This window comes from Anas acuta, chromosome 25 (genome assembly GCF_963932015.1).
Source record: "Anas acuta chromosome 25, bAnaAcu1.1, whole genome shotgun sequence".
NCBI lineage: Eukaryota > Metazoa > Chordata > Aves > Anseriformes > Anatidae > Anas > Anas acuta.
Genome location: NC_089003.1, coordinates 6226202 through 6244753, shown reverse-complemented (window position 1 = coordinate 6244753; position 18552 = coordinate 6226202). Strand labels below are relative to the sequence as shown.

Here is an 18552-nt window from a genome sequence, read left to right as displayed (position 1 = left end):
TACCTGAGCTGGGCTGTGGTCAGCACCAGGCTGTGTTGGCAGAGGTGTGACTCAGGATATCCTTTGTCCTTTGCAAGGACAACAATTCTCCCCGTATTGAAACGGGTTCAAAACTGAAAATTGGAGCTCTTGATTTCTAAAGGCTGTCCCTTTTCAGCAGCCCAAGGCTGCCTGACAGGCAGCAAGTTGCTCCCATCCCTATACCAGCTGCGTTTTGAAGCTGATTGCAGCCCTGGAGTGCAACCCTGTGGGGGGTAGGGGCTGCTTGGGCACAGTGATGGTGGGGGTCCCTGCCCTTTGGTTGCGTCTCGGGGTGGGCACTGTGCCGCTGCAGGGATCACCAGCCCTTGACAGCAGGAAATCCATTTTGCATGCTAAGATTCAATTCAGCAGCACTAGTAAGGGAGCGTGGCAGTCCCTAAAATGCAGTTATCCACCACAGCTTGAAATCAATACCTCCCTTTGCCTTTGCATTTATCGCTGGGATTTACAATCAGCAAAAGAATGTGTCGATACTGGCTGTGCACCTAGCATAGCTTTTCCCACCAGAGCTATAAATGTCCACTTCTCATTAATTACAAAGGGCTAGAGGTTCTGGTCTCCCAGCTTTAAGCATGGTTTGAGGTTGGGGGTAGGAGTACTGACACTAATGCTCTTTCAGGGGCAGCTGTCCAGCAGTATTGTGCAAAGCATTGGTGCATGGAAGAGTTGATGCTCAGGGCTCTGCTTGTTGGTGGGATGCTTGTGTAGGGGAGGGTGTGCATCTCCACACCTCACCTTCCCCAAAATATTGGGGCACTGCTACAGGCAACACTGGTCTTGAATTTCCCTATTTCAGTATGTTGATTTTTTTTTTTTTTTTTTTTTAAGCAAAACATCTTAATCTGTAGTTTTCAGATCACTTTTTTTTCATCTCTGCACTTCACTTTTTTTTTTTAACAATGGTGAAACCAGAACAAAAAACATTTCCCTCCACCTTCAACTCTGACACTGATATTTTTCAGAAAGCTAATTTTAGTCAACTTCAAGATTCTGGGTGAAACCCCATGAAACCAGCAAAATTTCCTGAAAATTCACCTCTGATGCAAGCTGGTTTTTGTGGGTGCAGCAGGCAGCAAGGTGGAGCTGAGGCAAGATGCCACCAAGCAGAACATCCCTGGTGCCCAGAAAGCCCTTGCTGGGTGCTACAGCCTCTGGGTGCTGTCACCCATCTGCTCTGCACCTTCTCTCCAATGCTTTTAGTTGCTCTGCTTCTCTGTAGAGCCACCTTATCACTTCCAAATGGCTCATCCTATTCTGGTTTGGAGGGTGGACCTGTGCTAGTGCCACTATTGCTTTCTGGCTCGAGATAACCCTGAACTCCTTGCTGTTGGGCACAGAGCCACAGGTCACTTGTGTGTCCTCGTGGGGACAAGAGCTGTGGAATGGCCGCTGGCCCATGGGACCGGGCTCCTCTGGCTCAGGACCCTCTTGCTCTGAGCCATGCAAGCTGCTTGCATATAAAAGGAAAAACAAAGGGGAAAGCAGGGGTGGTGCTACGGGTGCTGGAGGTGTCTGGTCTCATTGAACAACCCTGTCTTGTCTTAAGCTGCACATCGAATGAGTTGGCTGGTACCAGGGTTGCAGCTGTTCGGCTGGTGCAGTGCCCTGAGAAAAGTCCCATGAGATGGTGCCTCATGGTTGGATCTGTGTGGAAGAAACGGAAAGGGTGCCTGCAGGGTGTGTGTGTCCATCTACGTGCAATCCATGCATCTTTTTTTATGATTACAACAGTTCTGGAGCTGCTGGCTGAAATAAAGCCACCTGCAGAAGCCCACTGAGGTCTTGCCACCATCCAGCTTCAGTAGCCAAGTCTCTAAATGCCCTCCACATAGCACCACCCAGCATCGACCCCTCAGCCCACCCTCTCCCCAGCAGGCCGAGCGCAGGTGTCCTGCGAGCAGAATGAGAGCATGGCCGGCCTGCCGCACATCCCGGGCCCCGAGAACCTCCGCCCCTTCACCCCCGAGTCGCTGGCTGCCATTGAGCAGCGAATCGCCGAGGCAGAGGCGCTCAAGATAAAGCGGCAGCAGGTGGAGCTGCCCGAGGAAGAGGAGCTCAAGCCCAGCAGTGACCTGGAAGCTGGCAAGAACCTGCCCCTCATCTATGGTGACCCCCCCGTGGAGCTCATCGGGACACCCCTGGAGGACCTGGACCCTTTCTACAAGGATAAGAAGGTGAGGGACAGAGCTTAGCCCATGAGCTAAGCAAGACACCCTGCCCCCCCCCCCCCCCCCCCCCCCCCAAAAAAAAAAAAAAAAAAGGACCTCCCCTTCTTTCACCTGTGCTTCTGCGTATCTTCTGAGCCCACCTTGGAGAGCCACAGCCCCAAATTGCTCTGGTTGCTTCTCCTCTGAAGCAGAGCATCCTTTCCATTACGAATTCTCAAGCTTTTGGAGATTTAAAATAGGCACAGAGCCCTCACCTCTAACGGCACTGCATCCTCCATGGGGGTTTAGGGATGTGCAGCAGGACTAATGCATCACCTCTTTTTTCTCTGCAGACTTTCATAGTCCTCAACAAAGGGAAGTCCATCTTCCGCTTCTCAGCGACTCCTGCCCTCTACCTGCTGGGTCCTTTCCACCCCATCCGGAGAGGAGCCATCAAAGTGCTCATCCATTCATATCCTTGCTTCACTGTTGCCAGGGCAAATCCTGATGCAGGAAGGGCCAACAGCCCTGTGAGAGGGCTGAGAGAGGTGTTTTGTGATGCAGTTCTCATGGGCAGGTTCCCACCATGGCCAAGAGCCATCCCAGTGCTTTTGCCCCTTCCCAAGGAGTGGGTTTGGGATGCCCTCGTGTCAGTCAGCGCTCCGACACCAAGAGCTCAAAGCATCAGTTTGGTTGGAGCAGGGAAGATGTCTACATGGTGGGCTTCCTAGGAAGAAGTCCAAGTCTTCCAAGTCTGGAGAGACTTGGAAAGGAAGGAACATGTTTACAGGGCAGAGGATCGTGTCCCAAGTGGGTGGCAGTTGAATTTGGGAGCTCAAGGCATTCTTTGGGAGAGGGAGGGTAGAGGAACCAGGACACTGGGATATGGGAAAGGAGGCAATATGGGCAGCAATTGGACTTCTGGAGTGGGACAAACAGGAAGGATCTCAGGAGCAGGAGGGGTCCTAGGGCAGGTGAGAAGCAGCCCCAGTAGGGGCAGTGACTGTGGCAGAAGGATCTGAGAAGTTGTATCCTGGGGTGATGGAGAGGAGGGAACACCAAGGAGATGGGAAGGGGAGCGGAAAGCGAGGCCAGGGCCGTGCATGGGAGCAGGGGACTATGGAAAAGTGTGAGCATCGGACAGAGCTGCAGGAAGAGCGAGTCAGAGCTCGGGGACAAGGTGGGAGCCAGAACAAGAGGAGCAGGAGTGCTTGCCTTCCTACCCCCATTAGTACCCATGCAAAGGGGGAATTAGGCAGCAGCCCCAGTGTTTCTCCTTGACCAGGTTTTAAATTATTCAGCATGTTCATCATGATCACAATTTTAACCAACTGCGTGTTTATGACATTGAGCAACCCACCGGCGTGGTCCAAGAATGTGGAGTAAGTCTCTGCGGGTCAGAGGGGGATCCAGGCAGCCTTCAGAGAAGAGGTGTCCTTGGGAGATGGTGGTGGCCCTCTTGATCTCCAAAGGGATGTCTGTGCTCTGCACCTTGCAAAGGGCAGGAGAGTTTCAGAGCTGCCCAAAATCTGGTGGGGGCCCCCTGACAGGAGACCGCTGTCAGTTGGGTTGGGCTGACCGTGGTGGTGTGGGGAGGCTGAGCAGATCCACCAGGCCAAGGAGCATGGAATGCCAGGTGGGAAGGGGGAAACACAGCATTTTTCTGCATGGACACGTTGTGGCAGGGTTTTGCAGAAAGTGCAGTGGTGGTGGGACGTGCACAGGGACCAGAGGTGATGCAGGGTAGTCACCCATGGGGGTGATGCCCGAAGGAGTCCTAGTTTGCCCTGTGAACTGAGGTTGTGGGAGAACCTCCCTCAGTGCTGAAGCATGTCAGGAACACAGCAGCCCCTTGCCACACACTCCAGAACTTGCTTCCAAAAACTGTCCCACGGCACTGGGCAGAGGCAGGGCCCAGCAAAACCTCCTGGGGCCCAAACTTCCTCCAGAGCTGGCCCTTGGACCTGGATTAGCATCCCCTGGGTCACCATTCCCATTTCAGATACACCTTCACTGGAATTTACACCTTTGAGTCCCTCATCAAGATACTGTCGAGAGGCTTCTGCATTGATGACTTTACATTCCTGCGTGACCCATGGAATTGGCTGGACTTCATGGTCATCTCCATGGCGTGAGTGCGGTGGGATGGGGGCAGGAGACCTTGGGGGGAGGGCCCTGTGGAGAAGGGCTGGGAACTTGGGGGGTGGTCACCTGGACCAGCCCCTGATACCTTCTCCTCTTGCATCTTGCAGCTACATCACTGAGTTCGTGGACCTGGGGAACATATCTGCTCTCAGGACCTTCCGCGTCCTCCGTGCCTTGAAAACCATCACAGTGATACCAGGTGGGACTTAAAGAATGGGTCTTCTCACCATGCTTTCTCCTTCCTTGAGGTCAGGGTTTTCAATGTTCAAAGCTCTAAAAAAAAAAAAAGAAAAAAAGAAAAAAAAAAGAGGGGAAAACATGATATCATGATATTCAAAACTTTTAAATCTTTTTCAACCCAGTAATTAAGCATCTGGGCCAGGCCCAGCTGATTTGACACCTTTAATTTAGCTGCACTCACTCACTGTTTGACTAAATCTTCTGTCAAGCCAGACATGATGTTTTTAGGGCTTCTCAGAGATGTTCCAAGTGCTAACATTGGGTTTATGGGCCTGATTAATGATCCTGATACAGTTTTCACAGAATCACAGGATCATCTAGGTTGGAAGAGACCTCCAAGATCACCTAGTCCAACCTCTGACCTAACACTAACAAGTCTCCTCCACTAAACCATATCCCTAAGCTCTACATCTAAACGTCTTTTAAAGACCTCCAGGGATGGTGACTCCACCACTCCCCTGGGCAGCCTGTTCCAATATCTGACAACCCTCTCAGTAAAGAAGTTCTTCCTAATATCCAACATAAACCTCCCCTGGTGCAACTTCAGCCCATTCCCCCTCGTCCTGTCACCAGGCACGTGGGAGAACAGACGAATCCCCACCTCGCTACAACCTCCTTTAAGGTACCTGTAGAGAGCGATAAGGTCGCCCCTGAGCCTCCTCTTCTCCAGGCTAAACAAACCCAGCTCCCTCAGCTGCTCCTCATAAGACTCCCTCACCAGACCCCTTGCCCTTCTCTGGACTCATTCGAGCACCTCGATGTCCTTCTTGGAGTGAGGGGCCCAAAACTGAACACAGGACTTGAGGTGCAGCCTCACCAGAGCCGAGTACAGGGCGACAATCACTTCCCTAGCCCTGCTGGCCATAGTTTCCTATACAAGCCTGGATGCTGTTGGCCTTCTTGGCCACCTGAGCACACTGCTGGCTCATATTCAGCCGACTATCAACCATCACTCCCAGGTCCTTCTCTGCCTGGCAGCTCTCCAAGCACTCATCTCCCAGCCTGTAGCTCTGCTTGGGGTTATTGCGCCCCAGGTGCAGGACCCGGCACTTGGCCTTGTTGAACTTCATACAGTTGGCCTCAGCCCATCGGTCCAGCCTATCCAGATTATCCTACCCTCATGCAGATCGACACACACACCTAACTTGGTGTCATCTGCAAACTTACTGAGGGTGCACTAGATCCTCTCATCCAGATAATCAATAAAGATATTAAAGAGAACTGGCCCTAGTACTGAGCCCTGAGGAACTCCACTAGTGATCAGCCTCCAACTGGATTTAACTTGATTCACCACGACCCTTTGGACCTGGCTATCCAGCCAGTTTTTAACCTACAGAAACCAGTCCAAGCCATGAGTAGCCAGTTTCTTGAGGAGAATGCTGTGGAAACAGTATCAAAAGCCTTGCTGAAGTCAAGGTAGGCCACATCCACAGCCTTTCCCTCATCCACTAAGCGTGTCACTTTGTTGTAGGAGATCAGGTTAGTCAAGCAGGACCTGCCTTTCATAAACCCATGCTGACTGGGCCTGCTTGCCTTGCAAGTACCACGTGATGACACTCAAGACAATCTGCTCCATGAGCTTCCCTGGCACTGAGGTCAAACTGACAGGCCTGTAGTTTCCCGGCTCTATCCTCTGGCCCTTCTTGTAAATGGGCATCAAGTTTGCTAGCCACCACTCGACTGGGACCTCCCCTGATAGCCAGGGCTGCTGATAAATGATGGAAAGTGGCATGGCCAGCTCTTCTGCCAATTCTCTCAGTACCCTTGGGTGGATCCCATCCAGCCCTATCAACTTGCGTACATCTAAGGGCTGTAGCAGGTCGCCAACCATTTCCTCGTGGATAGTGAGGGCCACATCCTGCTCCCCATCCCCTTCCACCAGCTCAGGGTACTGGGTATCCAGAGAACAACTGGTATTGCTGCTAAAGACTGAGGCAAAGAAGGCATTAAGCACCTCCGCCTTTTCCTCATCTTTTGTAACAAGGTTTCCCCCTACATCCAGTAAAGGACGGAGATTCTCCTTAGTCCTCTGTTTTGCGTTGATGTATTTGTAAAAAGATTTTTTGTTGTCTTTAACAGCAGTAGCCAGATTGAGCTCCAGATGAGCTTTGGCCTTTCTAATTTTGGCCCTACACATCCTTACTACATCCTTATAATCCATCTGAATGGCCTACCCTCTTTTCCAAAGATCATAAACCCTCTTTTTTTTCCTAAGCTCTATCCACAATTGTCTGTTCAGCCAGGCCAGTCTTCTTCCACGCCAGCTTGTCTTTGGGTACGTCAGGTCAGATCACTCCTGAGCCATTAAGATTTCCTTCTTGAGGAGTGCCCAGCCTTCCTGGACTCCTCTGCCCTTCAGAACTGCTTCCCAAGGGACTCTGCCAACCAGTGTCCTGAACAGTTCAAAGTCTGCCCTCCAGAAGTCCAAGACAGCAGTTTTACTGATCCCCCTCCTGACTTCGCCAAGAACTCTACTATTTCATGGTCACTCTGCCCAAGACAGCTCCTGACCACCACATCTCCCACCAGTCCTTCTATGTTTGTGAACAGAAGGTCTAGCGGGGCACCTCTGCTGGTTGGTTCACTAACCAGCTGTGTCAGGAAACTATCTTCCACTCTATCCAGAAACCTCCTAGACTGCTTCCTCTGAGCTGTAGTGCATTTCCAGGATATATCTGGGAAGTTGAAGTCGCCCAAGAGAACAAGTGCTGATGATTTCACAACTTCTGCTAGCTGCCTGTAGAACTTCTCATCCATCTCCTCATCCTGGTTTGGCAGTCTGTAACAGACCCCCACCAGGATGCTTGCCTTGTTGGCCTTCCCACTGATCCTAACCCATAGGGACTCGACCTTGTCATTCCCAGACTCGAGTTCTACAACATCAAAAGACTCTCTAATATAGAGAGCCACACCACCACCCCTTCTGTGCTGCCTGTCCCTTCTGAAGAGCTTACAGCCAGGCATTGCAGCACTCCAGTCATGGGAGTGGTCCCACCACATTTCAGTGATGGAAACCAAGTCATAGCTTGCATGCTGCACGATGGCTTCCAGTACCTCTTGTTTGTTGCCCATGCTGCATGCATTACTGTAGATGTACTTCAGTTGGACCATTGCCTTCTCCCCAGCCCTGACATTGTTCCCCCTGGCACACCTCTAACAAGCCTTATTTCATCCCCATCCCCCTTCTTACCTAGTTCATAAAGCCTAGTTTTGTCCCCACAGCTGGCTGCTCTTGTGCCAGGATTGGGCTATTTAGTGGATTGTGGTACAAGTGCTAAACAGTGAGCACTTTATATTAACCCAAATATTCAGCCTAGGGTATCGGGAGCTTGTTATCAAATAACTCTGGTATCTGTTTCCCGCATCTGATACAATTTCAATGCCCCATGTCAGTACCAGCCAGTGGAAGCATACAGAAACCATAGGTCAGACCCCCAGAAGAAGTGTGAGATTGAGCTGTGAGTGATAATTTGTTGTCATGGAAAAATCCTGCTTCATCTTTTGTTCCTGTAGCTTCCACATCTTTTGGGTTCTATTTGAAAGGTTTTATTTTGCCTCCATCAAACAGGCTAAAATCTGCCTTTAGGAAAATGTAAGCTTCTTTCTTGGTCCCAGGGCTCTTATTTCTGGAATTACATCCCCCCAAGAGGCTCTACAGAAATAGCAGTTTCAAAAATAAGCTGTTTTTGAATGGCTGTCCTAAGCATTTTCCCAACATAGACAAGCCCTTGGAGATCAGGGTTTTACCTAAATAGTTTGGGCAGGGGGGAACTGGCATGATGACAGGGCTAAGAACTCTGCATCTTTGGAGAACTGCCTCCATACACATTGCTCCAAGCTGCTTTAAGATCAACGTCAGGATGTCCTGGCATCACCCATCATGCACACAGATAGGAACAACAATTCTTCATAAAAAGCCCGGTGAGGATCCACGGGCAAGCCTCCTCCCTGCTGCCATCTGCGAAGGAAGCAAGTTAATCCTAGTGCTTAATGCAAACTGTCATTTCCATCACCTCTGCTCGAATGTCTGGGGGTTTTTCTGCCTGGAATGGACCAGCTGGGCTCCTGGCCACAGCATACGCAGGGGTTTTGGACCATGGAGGCTTTTGTACAGCCAGAACCAAGAGCGGTGCTGAGCATCTTCCAGCTGGGCTGGGCAACTGCTTCCCCATGTGCCACAGCAAAGTGATCTGTCCTGGTGGTTTGGGGCAAAAATGGCCAGATTGAGGCATTTGGGAAAAGTGTACAGCCAAATGGGATGGGCTTTGAGTTGTGATGCTGAGATCAAAGCTAGTGCAGGGAGGCCTGGCTGCCCCCCTCCCACGGGGACAAATCTGGGGAAGGGTCGATGCTGCCCAGCCATGTGTGGGGACAGAGGGGTAGCCAGGATGCAGTGTGGGGCAGGGCAGTGGGTCTGGGTCCATGGGGTGAAACTGGTGATACTGCGTATCCCCACCAGATCCAGACCCTCTGGGGAGCACCATAGCGTGATCTCCACCAGCCGCAAACCAGCAATTAGCTCAGCAGCAACGCCTCCCTCCTAGGGCTGAAGACGATCGTTGGGGCGCTCATCCAGTCAGTGAAGAAGCTCTCGGATGTCATGATCCTCACTGTCTTCTGCCTGAGTGTCTTTGCCCTCATTGGCCTCCAGCTCTTCATGGGAAACCTCCGGCACAAGTGTGTGCGGTGGCCCCCCCTCAATGACACCTTGCTGGGGGACTTCGGGTTGGACAACGACACATTGGCCAATGCAACGCTCTACAGCAACTTCACCGACAGTATTGACAGCAACTTCACCAGCAACAGCACGTTTGATTTTGAGGCCTACATCAACGATGAAGGTAAATGCTTGCTGCTCTCCTTCTCCATCGAGCACATCACACTCATTGCTCCTTGGTTTACCCCTCTCTTCCTCCATGTCCGACCAAAACAGTTTGTTCTGATGGGTCTTCCTGCTGAGGTGCTTCAACAGGGTTTGGGTTTTACAAGGAGATATGGATGGTGGTTGAGATGATGGATGTGCATACTCAGAGAATGGACAGATGGGCTTAAATCCTCCTTGTCAGGGAAAATGCAGTCCCCTTGGCATACTAGACTCTTCCAGAAATGTTGCAGGCTAGGGAGGCAACTGGACAAAACGGCATCTCCATCTCTGCCCTGGGATAGCAAGGTCTCACTCTTCCTCAACAGGGTGAGCTCTGAGGGATGACTGCTCTGTCTGATCACAGCAGGGGGATGCAACCCTCTAGGAGGAGATGGGACTTGGGGTGGACAACCAGAGGGATGCAGGAATGACATTTCCCATTTTCACTATTGCTTCAGAGCAGGGTCCTTCCCCAAGTACTCTGCCTCTGGCTAGCACGATGTGCAACACCGTGACAGCCAACAGGAGAGAAAGGAGGAGAGGTGGGATCAAGTACAGGTCCTTGGACAGGTCTTCATGTTTGCTACATTACTACCACTTCTTAGAGATGAGTTTGGCCCAAAAAGTGTTATGAGTTTTTCTTGTTTCTCTTGTTTTTTATAAAACACTCCATGAAAATGTAAAGATCTTGGAAAACCTATCAGAAAGGTTTTCATTTGCCTTTAGTTGTTGTTTTCCTATGGAATGGACTTTTGACTAATTGTGGCTTTATTCCTTTTTTTTCTCCCAACTCCTTCTGGCTCCCAGACCCTGGGGAAAGCCCAGTCCCAAACACAGGCTCTGACTTCAAACTTCTGACCAAACCTCACGTTGTACAACCAAATTGAGCACTTGCCAGACCCAGTACCCCCCCCCCCAAAAACAAAACAAAACAAAACAAAACAAAAAAACAGGAAGCAGCATCCAAAAGCAATACTGTATTGGAAAACACTTGGGAAAATTCACGTGGGTCACAGAGTGAAAGAAGACTTGCCTAGAGCAATCTGTGCCTTGGGGATGGTCTCTAACAGAGAGGTTTCACATCCCATTTTGGGCACTCAAAGCTCAGCAGAAGGTTGGGTTACGACACGGCTGAGCTGTTTTGACCAGCTGTGGAAGTAGCTCTGGCATTAGTTACAGGAAGGCTTCTATGCAGGGGTGCAAATTCAATATATAGAATCTAAGGAGCGCATTGCAAATAGCAACAGCACCCTGCAGCTCTGCCTTCAGGTTAGCAGCTCCTGGAGCCAAGCCAAAAACACGTTGCCTGGAGCTTCATGAGTGGGACAACACTTCCCACAGAGGTTAAATAGAAGCCGGGTTGCAAGAAGGCACACACGGCCAGGGGCGCTCCTAGGAAGCTCCAGAAATCCCAGTATAGGTCCCCATTGCTGTGCTAGGTGGTGCTTGAGGCCATGGGTGGGTGTCTCGAGGGGCTCATCTCCGTGTCCCTGGGGGCAGGTGACTGGTGGTAGCATGTCTTGGCAGCTGCTGTGGCTGTGGGTCTGTGTCTGAACTTGAGGGATGAGCTTTAGGGAGTTCTGGTCTCATGGCTGTGAACAGGTGGGGTTTTCCACCAGGGAGGGGCTTGTTGGGATGGGAGCAGCAGGATGGGGAAATGGCAATGGGCCATTTCCCCAGGCTTTTTGGATCCCAGGCTAACGGTCTGCAGAGGTCCCAGTGTTCACTCATCTGAGCCCTGTCACCTCCCAGTGCTTTCATCCATCCCTGTGAACACCTGTGCTGGTATTGTCCCTTTGACCATCTGCTAGTCCACCTTCCCGCGAGGCCTGGCCCTGCCACTTGGCTGTTTTCCAGAGCTCTTTGTGGGCTTGGAGCCATCCAGCTGGGCAGGTGAAACAATGCTGCGAGGTCTGAGCTGGCGCCAAGTAGTGCAGCACAGATAGCAAAGTCAGCAGGCAGGAGACAGCCCAGAGCCCAGTGCTGGGAGCTGGGATGGTTTCCCTGACAGTGAGGAGCTGCCAAGAATTTGAAAGTCAATGTTTGTGTTTCTTGTTGTTTTTTGTTTGTTTGTTTGTTTTCCTGTGTCCTGCTCTTTCCCTATCTGCGAAGCAAATTTCTACTTTCTGGAGGGAGCGCTCGATGCCCTGCTCTGCGGGAACAGCAGCGATGCTGGGTGAGTGCAGCTCATGCTGCTGGCCCCTCTGGCTCCCTGGGGGGGGTTCAAGGCAGCCTGCAGGACCACTGAACAGTCTGGGCATGTCAACGGCACCCTTGTGGGCATGTTTCTGCCACAGAAAACATAGCATGTTCCCACCTGCAGGCTGGAACAATCAGCTCGTTGGAATAGGCTGCCCAGAAAAGCAGTGTATGCCCTGTCACTGCAAGTGTTCAGTGTTGGGTCAGTGGGGCTTTGATCAACATGATCCAGGGAAAAATGGCCCGTGGCAGACATCTAGAGGGTCTTTAAGGGTCCCTTGGAACCCAAAATGCTCTGCAGGCTGAGGGTGCACATGGGGCGGTGGCAGGGCCTGATGCTGGCTGCCCTTTGGCAGGAAGTGCCCTGAGGGGTACGAGTGCATGAAGGCAGGGAGGAACCCCAACTATGGCTACACCAGCTACGACACCTTCAGCTGGGCTTTCCTGGCGCTGTTCCGCCTCATGACGCAGGACTTCTGGGAGAACCTCTTCCAGCTGGTAGGTGCTTGTGGGACCCCGGCGCATGGCTTCAGTCACCCATCCCTCTGGGCGCTGGCCTCAACTTTTATTTCATTTATTTATTTTGTGTATTTATACCTTCCATGCAAATACTATCACTTCAGTGCTGCCCCTGGCCTAGGACAGGTAAAAAGTCACTTGGTTGGCTACTTGTGGGATCGTTAGTTCAGGGAACTAATGAGGATCAGCACTAATGAGGAGTCTTGTCCAGCTCCCCACCCTGAGTGGTGCAGGATGCTCTCAAAGCCCAGCTATGCTTCAGGGGTGCTGTCAGCATATCAGGGAAATCAGGGATTTACAGGAGTATCTGGTACATCTCCAGCTTGAGATAGTTATCCCCCCTTACCCTCTCTCTTAGGTTGGTTGTCCCCCGGACTGAGGTATCCTATAGGTAGAAGCTGCAGACACCATGAAATTCTCCTGGCCAAATGGATGCAGCCCCGGCTCCAGGACTGATTAGATAAGAAGGGCAAGCCAGTGCCTGTGTCCTCTGGAGGCAGTGGCACCCAGATGCAGAGTTAGAGAAGAACTTGTCCCAGGGATGAGACCTGAGCAGTCGGGCTCTGGGACACCAGCCCCTGTCCCAGGGTGCAGGTCTGTTAATGTCAGCCCCATCTCTATGCACACCTGCCCCGGGCTACCGATGGGCACAGGGCAGTGCGGATGGCTTTGGTGAGACCTCCAGCCTTTCCACACCAATCCTAACCCAGTACTGTAGACTGCAGGAAGGTCAGCTGGGCAGTGAGCAGCCCTCAGGGAAAATGGGAGCAAAATCTTATATCAGTACCGTGAATGGGAGGGTGCCCAGAGCAAGGATTCTCATTCATTACTACCAAACAAAAACCATGCTGAGGAGGTGTGGCAGCCTGTTCCTCCCCTTCCCACAGACCCTGCGTGCAGCAGGGAAAACATACATGATCTTCTTCGTGGTGGTTATATTTCTGGGTTCCTTCTACCTAATCAACCTCATCCTGGCGGTGGTGGCCATGGCCTATGCGGAACAAAACGACGCCACAATGCTGGAGGCGCAGCAGAAGGAGGAGGAATTTCAGCAGCTCATGGAGCAGCTGAAGAAGCACCAGGAGGAGCAAGAGAAGCAGGTTGGTGGAAAGCATTTAGGCCATAATGAGGGACCTTAGGAATAAAGGGAGAAAAGGAGAGGCAGTGACAAGTGTGGTCATATTCCTATTTCTGTAAAATCTAAGAATAAGCCCCTCTTGCTCCCTACCAAGCAAAGGTGAGAACTGAGTACCTATTCTGGGGTCACCAGCTGAATCCAAAAGTTGACATATTCTCGGGGGGGGGGGGGGAGGGGGGCGGGGGGAGAAGGTGATGGGAATAAAAGGCTGAAAATATTAAATTCCCATATCCACAGACCAACAAAAGGAGCACTGGGAGGCAGCAGAGAGGTGCAGCACAGGTCCAGCACAGCTTGAAAGGAAGAGGTGAGAAACGAGGCAGGAAGGACACCAGAGCTAATAATAGGTACTTCTGCGGCACATCAAGAGCAGGAAATCTAGCAGAGAGCCTGCAGGGGCAGATTACAATCAGGGCATGAAAGAACCACTCAAAAGAGATAGGGCAGTTGCAGCAAAGTTTGATAATTTTGACCAACACTGGAAACAGAAGAGAAGACCCAAGAGACCATGAATCTTGCTCACAGAGGTTCTGGTGTCCTTACAGGAGCAGAGAGACAGTTTTGGGGGTCCAGCCTTGCAGCTGTGCCCCAACATGTGCACATCTACAGCAGGGTATGCCCTGGTATTCATTTCAGGTGGCATTATCAGGTGGTCTCTGGAGGTGCCTGGTGTCCATCTGTTTGCTCCATTGCAGTTCCGGGTTATCTTAGCCCCTTTCTGGTCCATGGGTTTCTCTCTTTAGCACAATACACCTACAAAAATGTGAGCAAGAGCTTCTCTGATGTTTGATACTGCTGCCCAGACATCTTCTATCTCTAGTCATCATTTTGGCATACGTCAGCAACGTCTGCAGGAGACATGTCCGTAAATCTAATCATTAGTCTGGGCAAAAGACAGCTTCCTCACATGTAGAGAGAGATACAAAGCAGTGTTTTCCTCTCTCTAGAGCCTCTCTCTCTCTCTTTGCTTATCTGTGCTGAGCCACAGCATCCTCCAAGGAAGTGGCTTGCTCTTATCAGGCTGCTGCTGTTCACAGGATGGGGCTGAGCAAGCCCTGCCCCAGGGATGGGGACTCCAGGGCCGGGTGTGAAGCTGGTACCCTGGCTAGTTCCCTGGCACATCAAGCAGCGAGTTGCCTGGAGGCTTTATTAAGGGATGATTCTCATCGATTGCCACCTAGAATAAAGGAGAAGATGGAGGGAACTGACTGAGAGGGAGGACAAAGTACCTATGAGAAATGGGTACTTGGATCCATTAACATCCAGTGACCAAGCATGGAAATCGCAGTGTATTGCAGCCACAGGGAGCGAGAGAGGTTCCTGCTCTGCCGCGACATGCTTAGTGCTACCAGTGGGCATTGCAAGCTTCAAATATTAATATCACTGTCAGAGAAAACAGAATGAAAAAACAGAATGTGCAAATGAAGAAACTGTAAACCAACTTCTGGAAAAACAGTTTTGAAATTCTGACCCAATCATTCACAATTTTAGTGCAAGTCCAAAAGTCTTGGACATCCCATTTCACCGAGACCCCAGAAGAGTTTGCTTCCCTTTCCATTTGAGATGAAAGCACATTTCAAAGATTAAAATTTCCCACAAGACAGAAATTAGAGGTTTTGCATAGTTTCATCCTTATGAATTATTCACCCTGGCTTAGCGTGGTGGGGTATGCATTGAGAAGGAAAGGCTGGCAACATCAGGCACGTGCTGCTGAACCACTGCCATTCCTCATCACTGCTTGTTAGGATGTGAGCTTGTCAGTGAGTTATCTTTGCCCAGATCTTGCAGCAGCAGACTTTGGGGTCACAAAGTCCTTGCTCAGGACAGTTTTAGGACTCAATTCATCCCCCTCCGTAGCGTCATGCCCCACAGAAGTTTTGGGAAGCTGGTGGATGTGTGGGTGATGGAGATGTGGGTGGCTGCAGTTGCAGGACAGGCGGTCCAGCAGCGGCTCCCTGCGCAGCAGCACGGCCGAGAAGAAGAGCGACTCGGACCTGAACAGTGACCAGGACAAGGTGAAGGACTGCAATGGGCGAGTGGTCCCCAAGGTGGTGCTGGAGCGGTCTGCCACGGTGATTGAAGTACGTGCTTCGTCCCAGCCTTCTCACCCGACAGAGTGCAGCAATGCTGCTGCAGTGCAGGGTGTCATGCCCCAACACAACCCCAAAGCTCTCTTACAAGTGCCCACTTTATAGTGGGTCCTAGCAGCCGTTCTGCAGCCAAACTGCAGCTCCCACATTGCACCCCAAGGTCTCTCTAGACCATGCCCCCACGCCCTTTTATTTTTTTTTTCATCTTCTCAACCTTTAAGTGCATTAAAAACACAGTCATCCCCTGTGGCCTCCTCTTCTAGTTCAACCCAGGCAATGAAACGGAGAAATCAGACTCCAACCACCTCACTGTGGGCAACCAAGATGGGCCAGGCCTTGAGAAGAGAGTGGGGAGTGCCATCAGTGTCATCTCCAACGCCGTGGAAGGTACGTCCTCACCCGGGTGCAGACTCCGTGCACCAGCTGTTTGAGCCCAACCAGGGTGGGTGGGTGGGCAGGGGTGCTCAGAGTGTGCCAGGGGCTGTCACACATCTCCAGCCCCATGCAAGGGGCAGCTCTGGGCCCAAGGTCTCCATGTGGGGTTGATATACAGCAGTGGTGTTGAAGCAAGGTACTTCATCCCATTTCACAAGGGTGCTGCCCAGAGGAAATCATTCAATTTCTCATGCAAAAGAATGGGATTGCAGTTGATTACAGCAGTCTTTGGAGTTAATCAAGAACTGTTGAGCAGTTTCCCAAGAGCTCCTATCTTAATTTTAGCAAAAAGTGCCACAGGCTCAGCAGTACCAGGCTCCTGAGCCCTGCCCTCCTGGAGAGCCAGTGTGCCCAGGCACCTTCACTCAGCCCACAAATGCATCCTGTAGGTTGCCTAGGGCTGGATCCAGGACCTCAGCAGAGGTCTCTTCTGGTGGGTTCACACTTGGCCCACCATGGGGAGGGCAGGAGAAGCCCAGGCTGATGTCAGTTTTTCCTTCCTGCCCTCAGAGCTGGAGGAGGCTCACCAGAAGTGCCCACCTTGGTGGTACAAATTTGCTCACATGTTCCTGGTCTGGGACTGCTGCCTTCCATGGCTGAAGCTGAAGGAGTTTGTCAAGCTGGTGGTGATGGACCCCTTTGTGGACCTGGGCATCACCATCTGCATCGTGCTCAACACGCTCTTCATGGCCATGGAGCACTACCCCATGACGGAGGAGTTTGAGAACGTGCTGACTGTGGGGAACCTGGTAGGCAGCTCCTGGTGCCCCGTCCTTCCCTGTTTAGAGCCATAGCAGCCAAAGCCTGGTGGGATGATCCTCACCACTCCCCTCGTCTCACCAGAACAGCATGCTGGAAGCCCTTCCCAGCTGCTGAGAAGGTACTCGGGAGGTCTGGTCACAGCATCCCTGGGATGGGCTCCAGGACTTTTCAGATCAAGGGGCAGCAGCGGAGGTGATGTGGTAGTGGGGCTTCATCATCCCCTGCTCTCCTGCTGCAGCTTCTGGGCAGGTGCCCATCTCACCTGGTTGATCCCAATGTGGATGTGGCTTTCCAGGGCTGTTCTGTAGGGCCAGCTCCTATATCTCAGCCCAGGTCAGGCAGGAGCTGCCACCAGCCCTGGCCTGAGCCGCAGTGGCCTCATGGTGCTGGGTGGCTCACGCGTGCTGGGAGGGAAAGGTCCCTGCTGAGCAGAAGGTAGTGGTGCTACCAGCATTAAAAATATCTAATAATAACAAATAAGACTTCCCAGTGAAATCACTGCAAATCTGGGCTGTTCTGATTTCATGGGCACATTTAACACCAAGCTGTGGCTGCTCCTCCCTGGAGCTCAGGGTAAAGGGTTTTCAGCTGGATGCAAGCTGCTGGGGGGACAGGCCCAGGAGGCCCCTGGTTGCTCTGGGAAGTTCAGCCAAGGGCTGGGAGAGAGGGGAGGGAGGACTTCATCTTCTCTCCTGCCACCTTGCCCTGCTCCAGCACCTGCCCGGACCTCTCCGTGCACAAGCACGCGGGTGACACATGCCGGGGCCCGAGCCCCAAGCAGGCAGGATGACGCTCAGCACATAGCTGCTTTGTCTCTGGTTTCATTCAGGAAATACAAGGGGATTAATTGGCTGTTGCTCGAAGCAGCATGGTCACGCTGCAAAAAACAGCTCCAGCTTCTCCTTGGGGCCATCACTGGTTTCTGTCTGTGTGTAGAGCCAGTAGGAGAGCCAGCACAACTGTGGGGCTTTGCTGGGGAATCCAGGTGTCGCCTGGAGCAGGAGGAGCAGCTCTCCTTCAGTGGGATGTGTCAGGGAGCAACCTCTGGGGTGCTGATGCAGAAGCCTTCCTGCAGCCTCCCCTTCCAATCCACAATCCACATCCAGGGCAAAATTTGTCACTGGGCACCCTCTATGCATTCTATGTCATGCAATTACATCGAGGATGTTAATTGTCACATTGCTGATCCTGCTCTGGAGTAATGTGATAATGCACAGTGCTGTTGTAGCCCCAGGAAAAGCAATGTGTAAACGTTGTGTCAGCTTTCATGGGGCCCAGGGGAGCACCAAGACATCCCAGTATCATCACGGCTCCTGGTGCTGGGAATTCCTGTGATTCAGCCAGTGTTTTTACTGGGTCCCTTTACCAATGGAACGTCTTATTTTTAATTTCGACCCGCCAGCACATGCCTTGGCCAAGTCTTTCCAGACCCAGCCACCAGCGTTCCCCATTCTCACAAGTCACACTGGGCAGAAACTGGGAGATGGTTCCCAATGGAGGCTGGACCCAAAGGGATGAAAAATAGCTCCAAAATGAAGTGCTACCCACTCCATACAGAAGCTTGGCACTCTGGCTTTTGAGCAAACTGACAGTGTGATGTTCCCCACAGGTCTTTACGGGAATCTTCACAGCAGAGATGGTCCTGAAGCTCATTGCGTTGGACCCCTATGAGTATTTCCAGCAGGGCTGGAACATATTTGACAGCATCATCGTCACCCTGAGCTTGGTGGAGCTGGGTCTGGCCAACGTGCAGGGGCTCTCCGTGCTCCGCTCCTTCCGCTTGGTACGTGCCATGGGGCTGAGCGGTGCCAGGGGGTTTGGGATGCAGGCAGCACCAGGGTGGAGAATGGTTTGTTCAAGGTCCTTTGTGGTGGCCACCAACCCATCCCAGGTTAAAGGCAATACAAATATCAAGGAACACAGTAGCCTGTGCTCTTTGCAAAGCTGTTGGCTGTTTAATCCCTTCTGCCT

The 18552-nt window shown here is 51.8% G+C and overlaps 1 protein-coding gene across 11 annotated transcripts in view; it reads left to right on the top strand.

Annotated features, from left to right (window-relative positions):
* The window catches only part of SCN4A (sodium voltage-gated channel alpha subunit 4), a 47493-nt gene that overhangs the window by 10359 nt on the left and 18582 nt on the right, over positions 1 to 18552 (top strand). For 5 of the 11 annotated variants that reach the window (XR_011089922.1, XM_068660935.1, XM_068660942.1 and 2 more), the window contains 13 exons: positions 1918 to 2216; positions 2543 to 2663; positions 3484 to 3571; positions 4192 to 4320; positions 4442 to 4533; positions 9119 to 9415; positions 11551 to 11614; positions 11994 to 12135; positions 13044 to 13256; positions 15220 to 15375; positions 15648 to 15771; positions 16330 to 16568; positions 18191 to 18364. Coding sequence is in view for 10 of the 11 variants with exons in the window: in XM_068660935.1 (XP_068517036.1) it covers positions 1918 to 2216; positions 2543 to 2663; positions 3484 to 3571; positions 4192 to 4320; positions 4442 to 4533; positions 9119 to 9415; positions 11551 to 11614; positions 11994 to 12135; positions 13044 to 13256; positions 15220 to 15375; positions 15648 to 15771; positions 16330 to 16568; positions 18191 to 18364 (2138 nt within the window). In the remaining variant the exon portion in view is untranslated. Of the gene's footprint in view, positions 1 to 1773; positions 2217 to 2542; positions 2664 to 3483; positions 3572 to 4191; positions 4321 to 4441; positions 4534 to 9118; positions 9416 to 11550; positions 11615 to 11993; positions 12136 to 13043; positions 13257 to 15219; positions 15376 to 15647; positions 15772 to 16329; positions 16569 to 18190; positions 18365 to 18552 lie in introns of all 11 variants that reach the window. The other 6 variants (XM_068660938.1, XM_068660937.1, XM_068660936.1 and 3 more) reach the window with 2 other exon arrangements.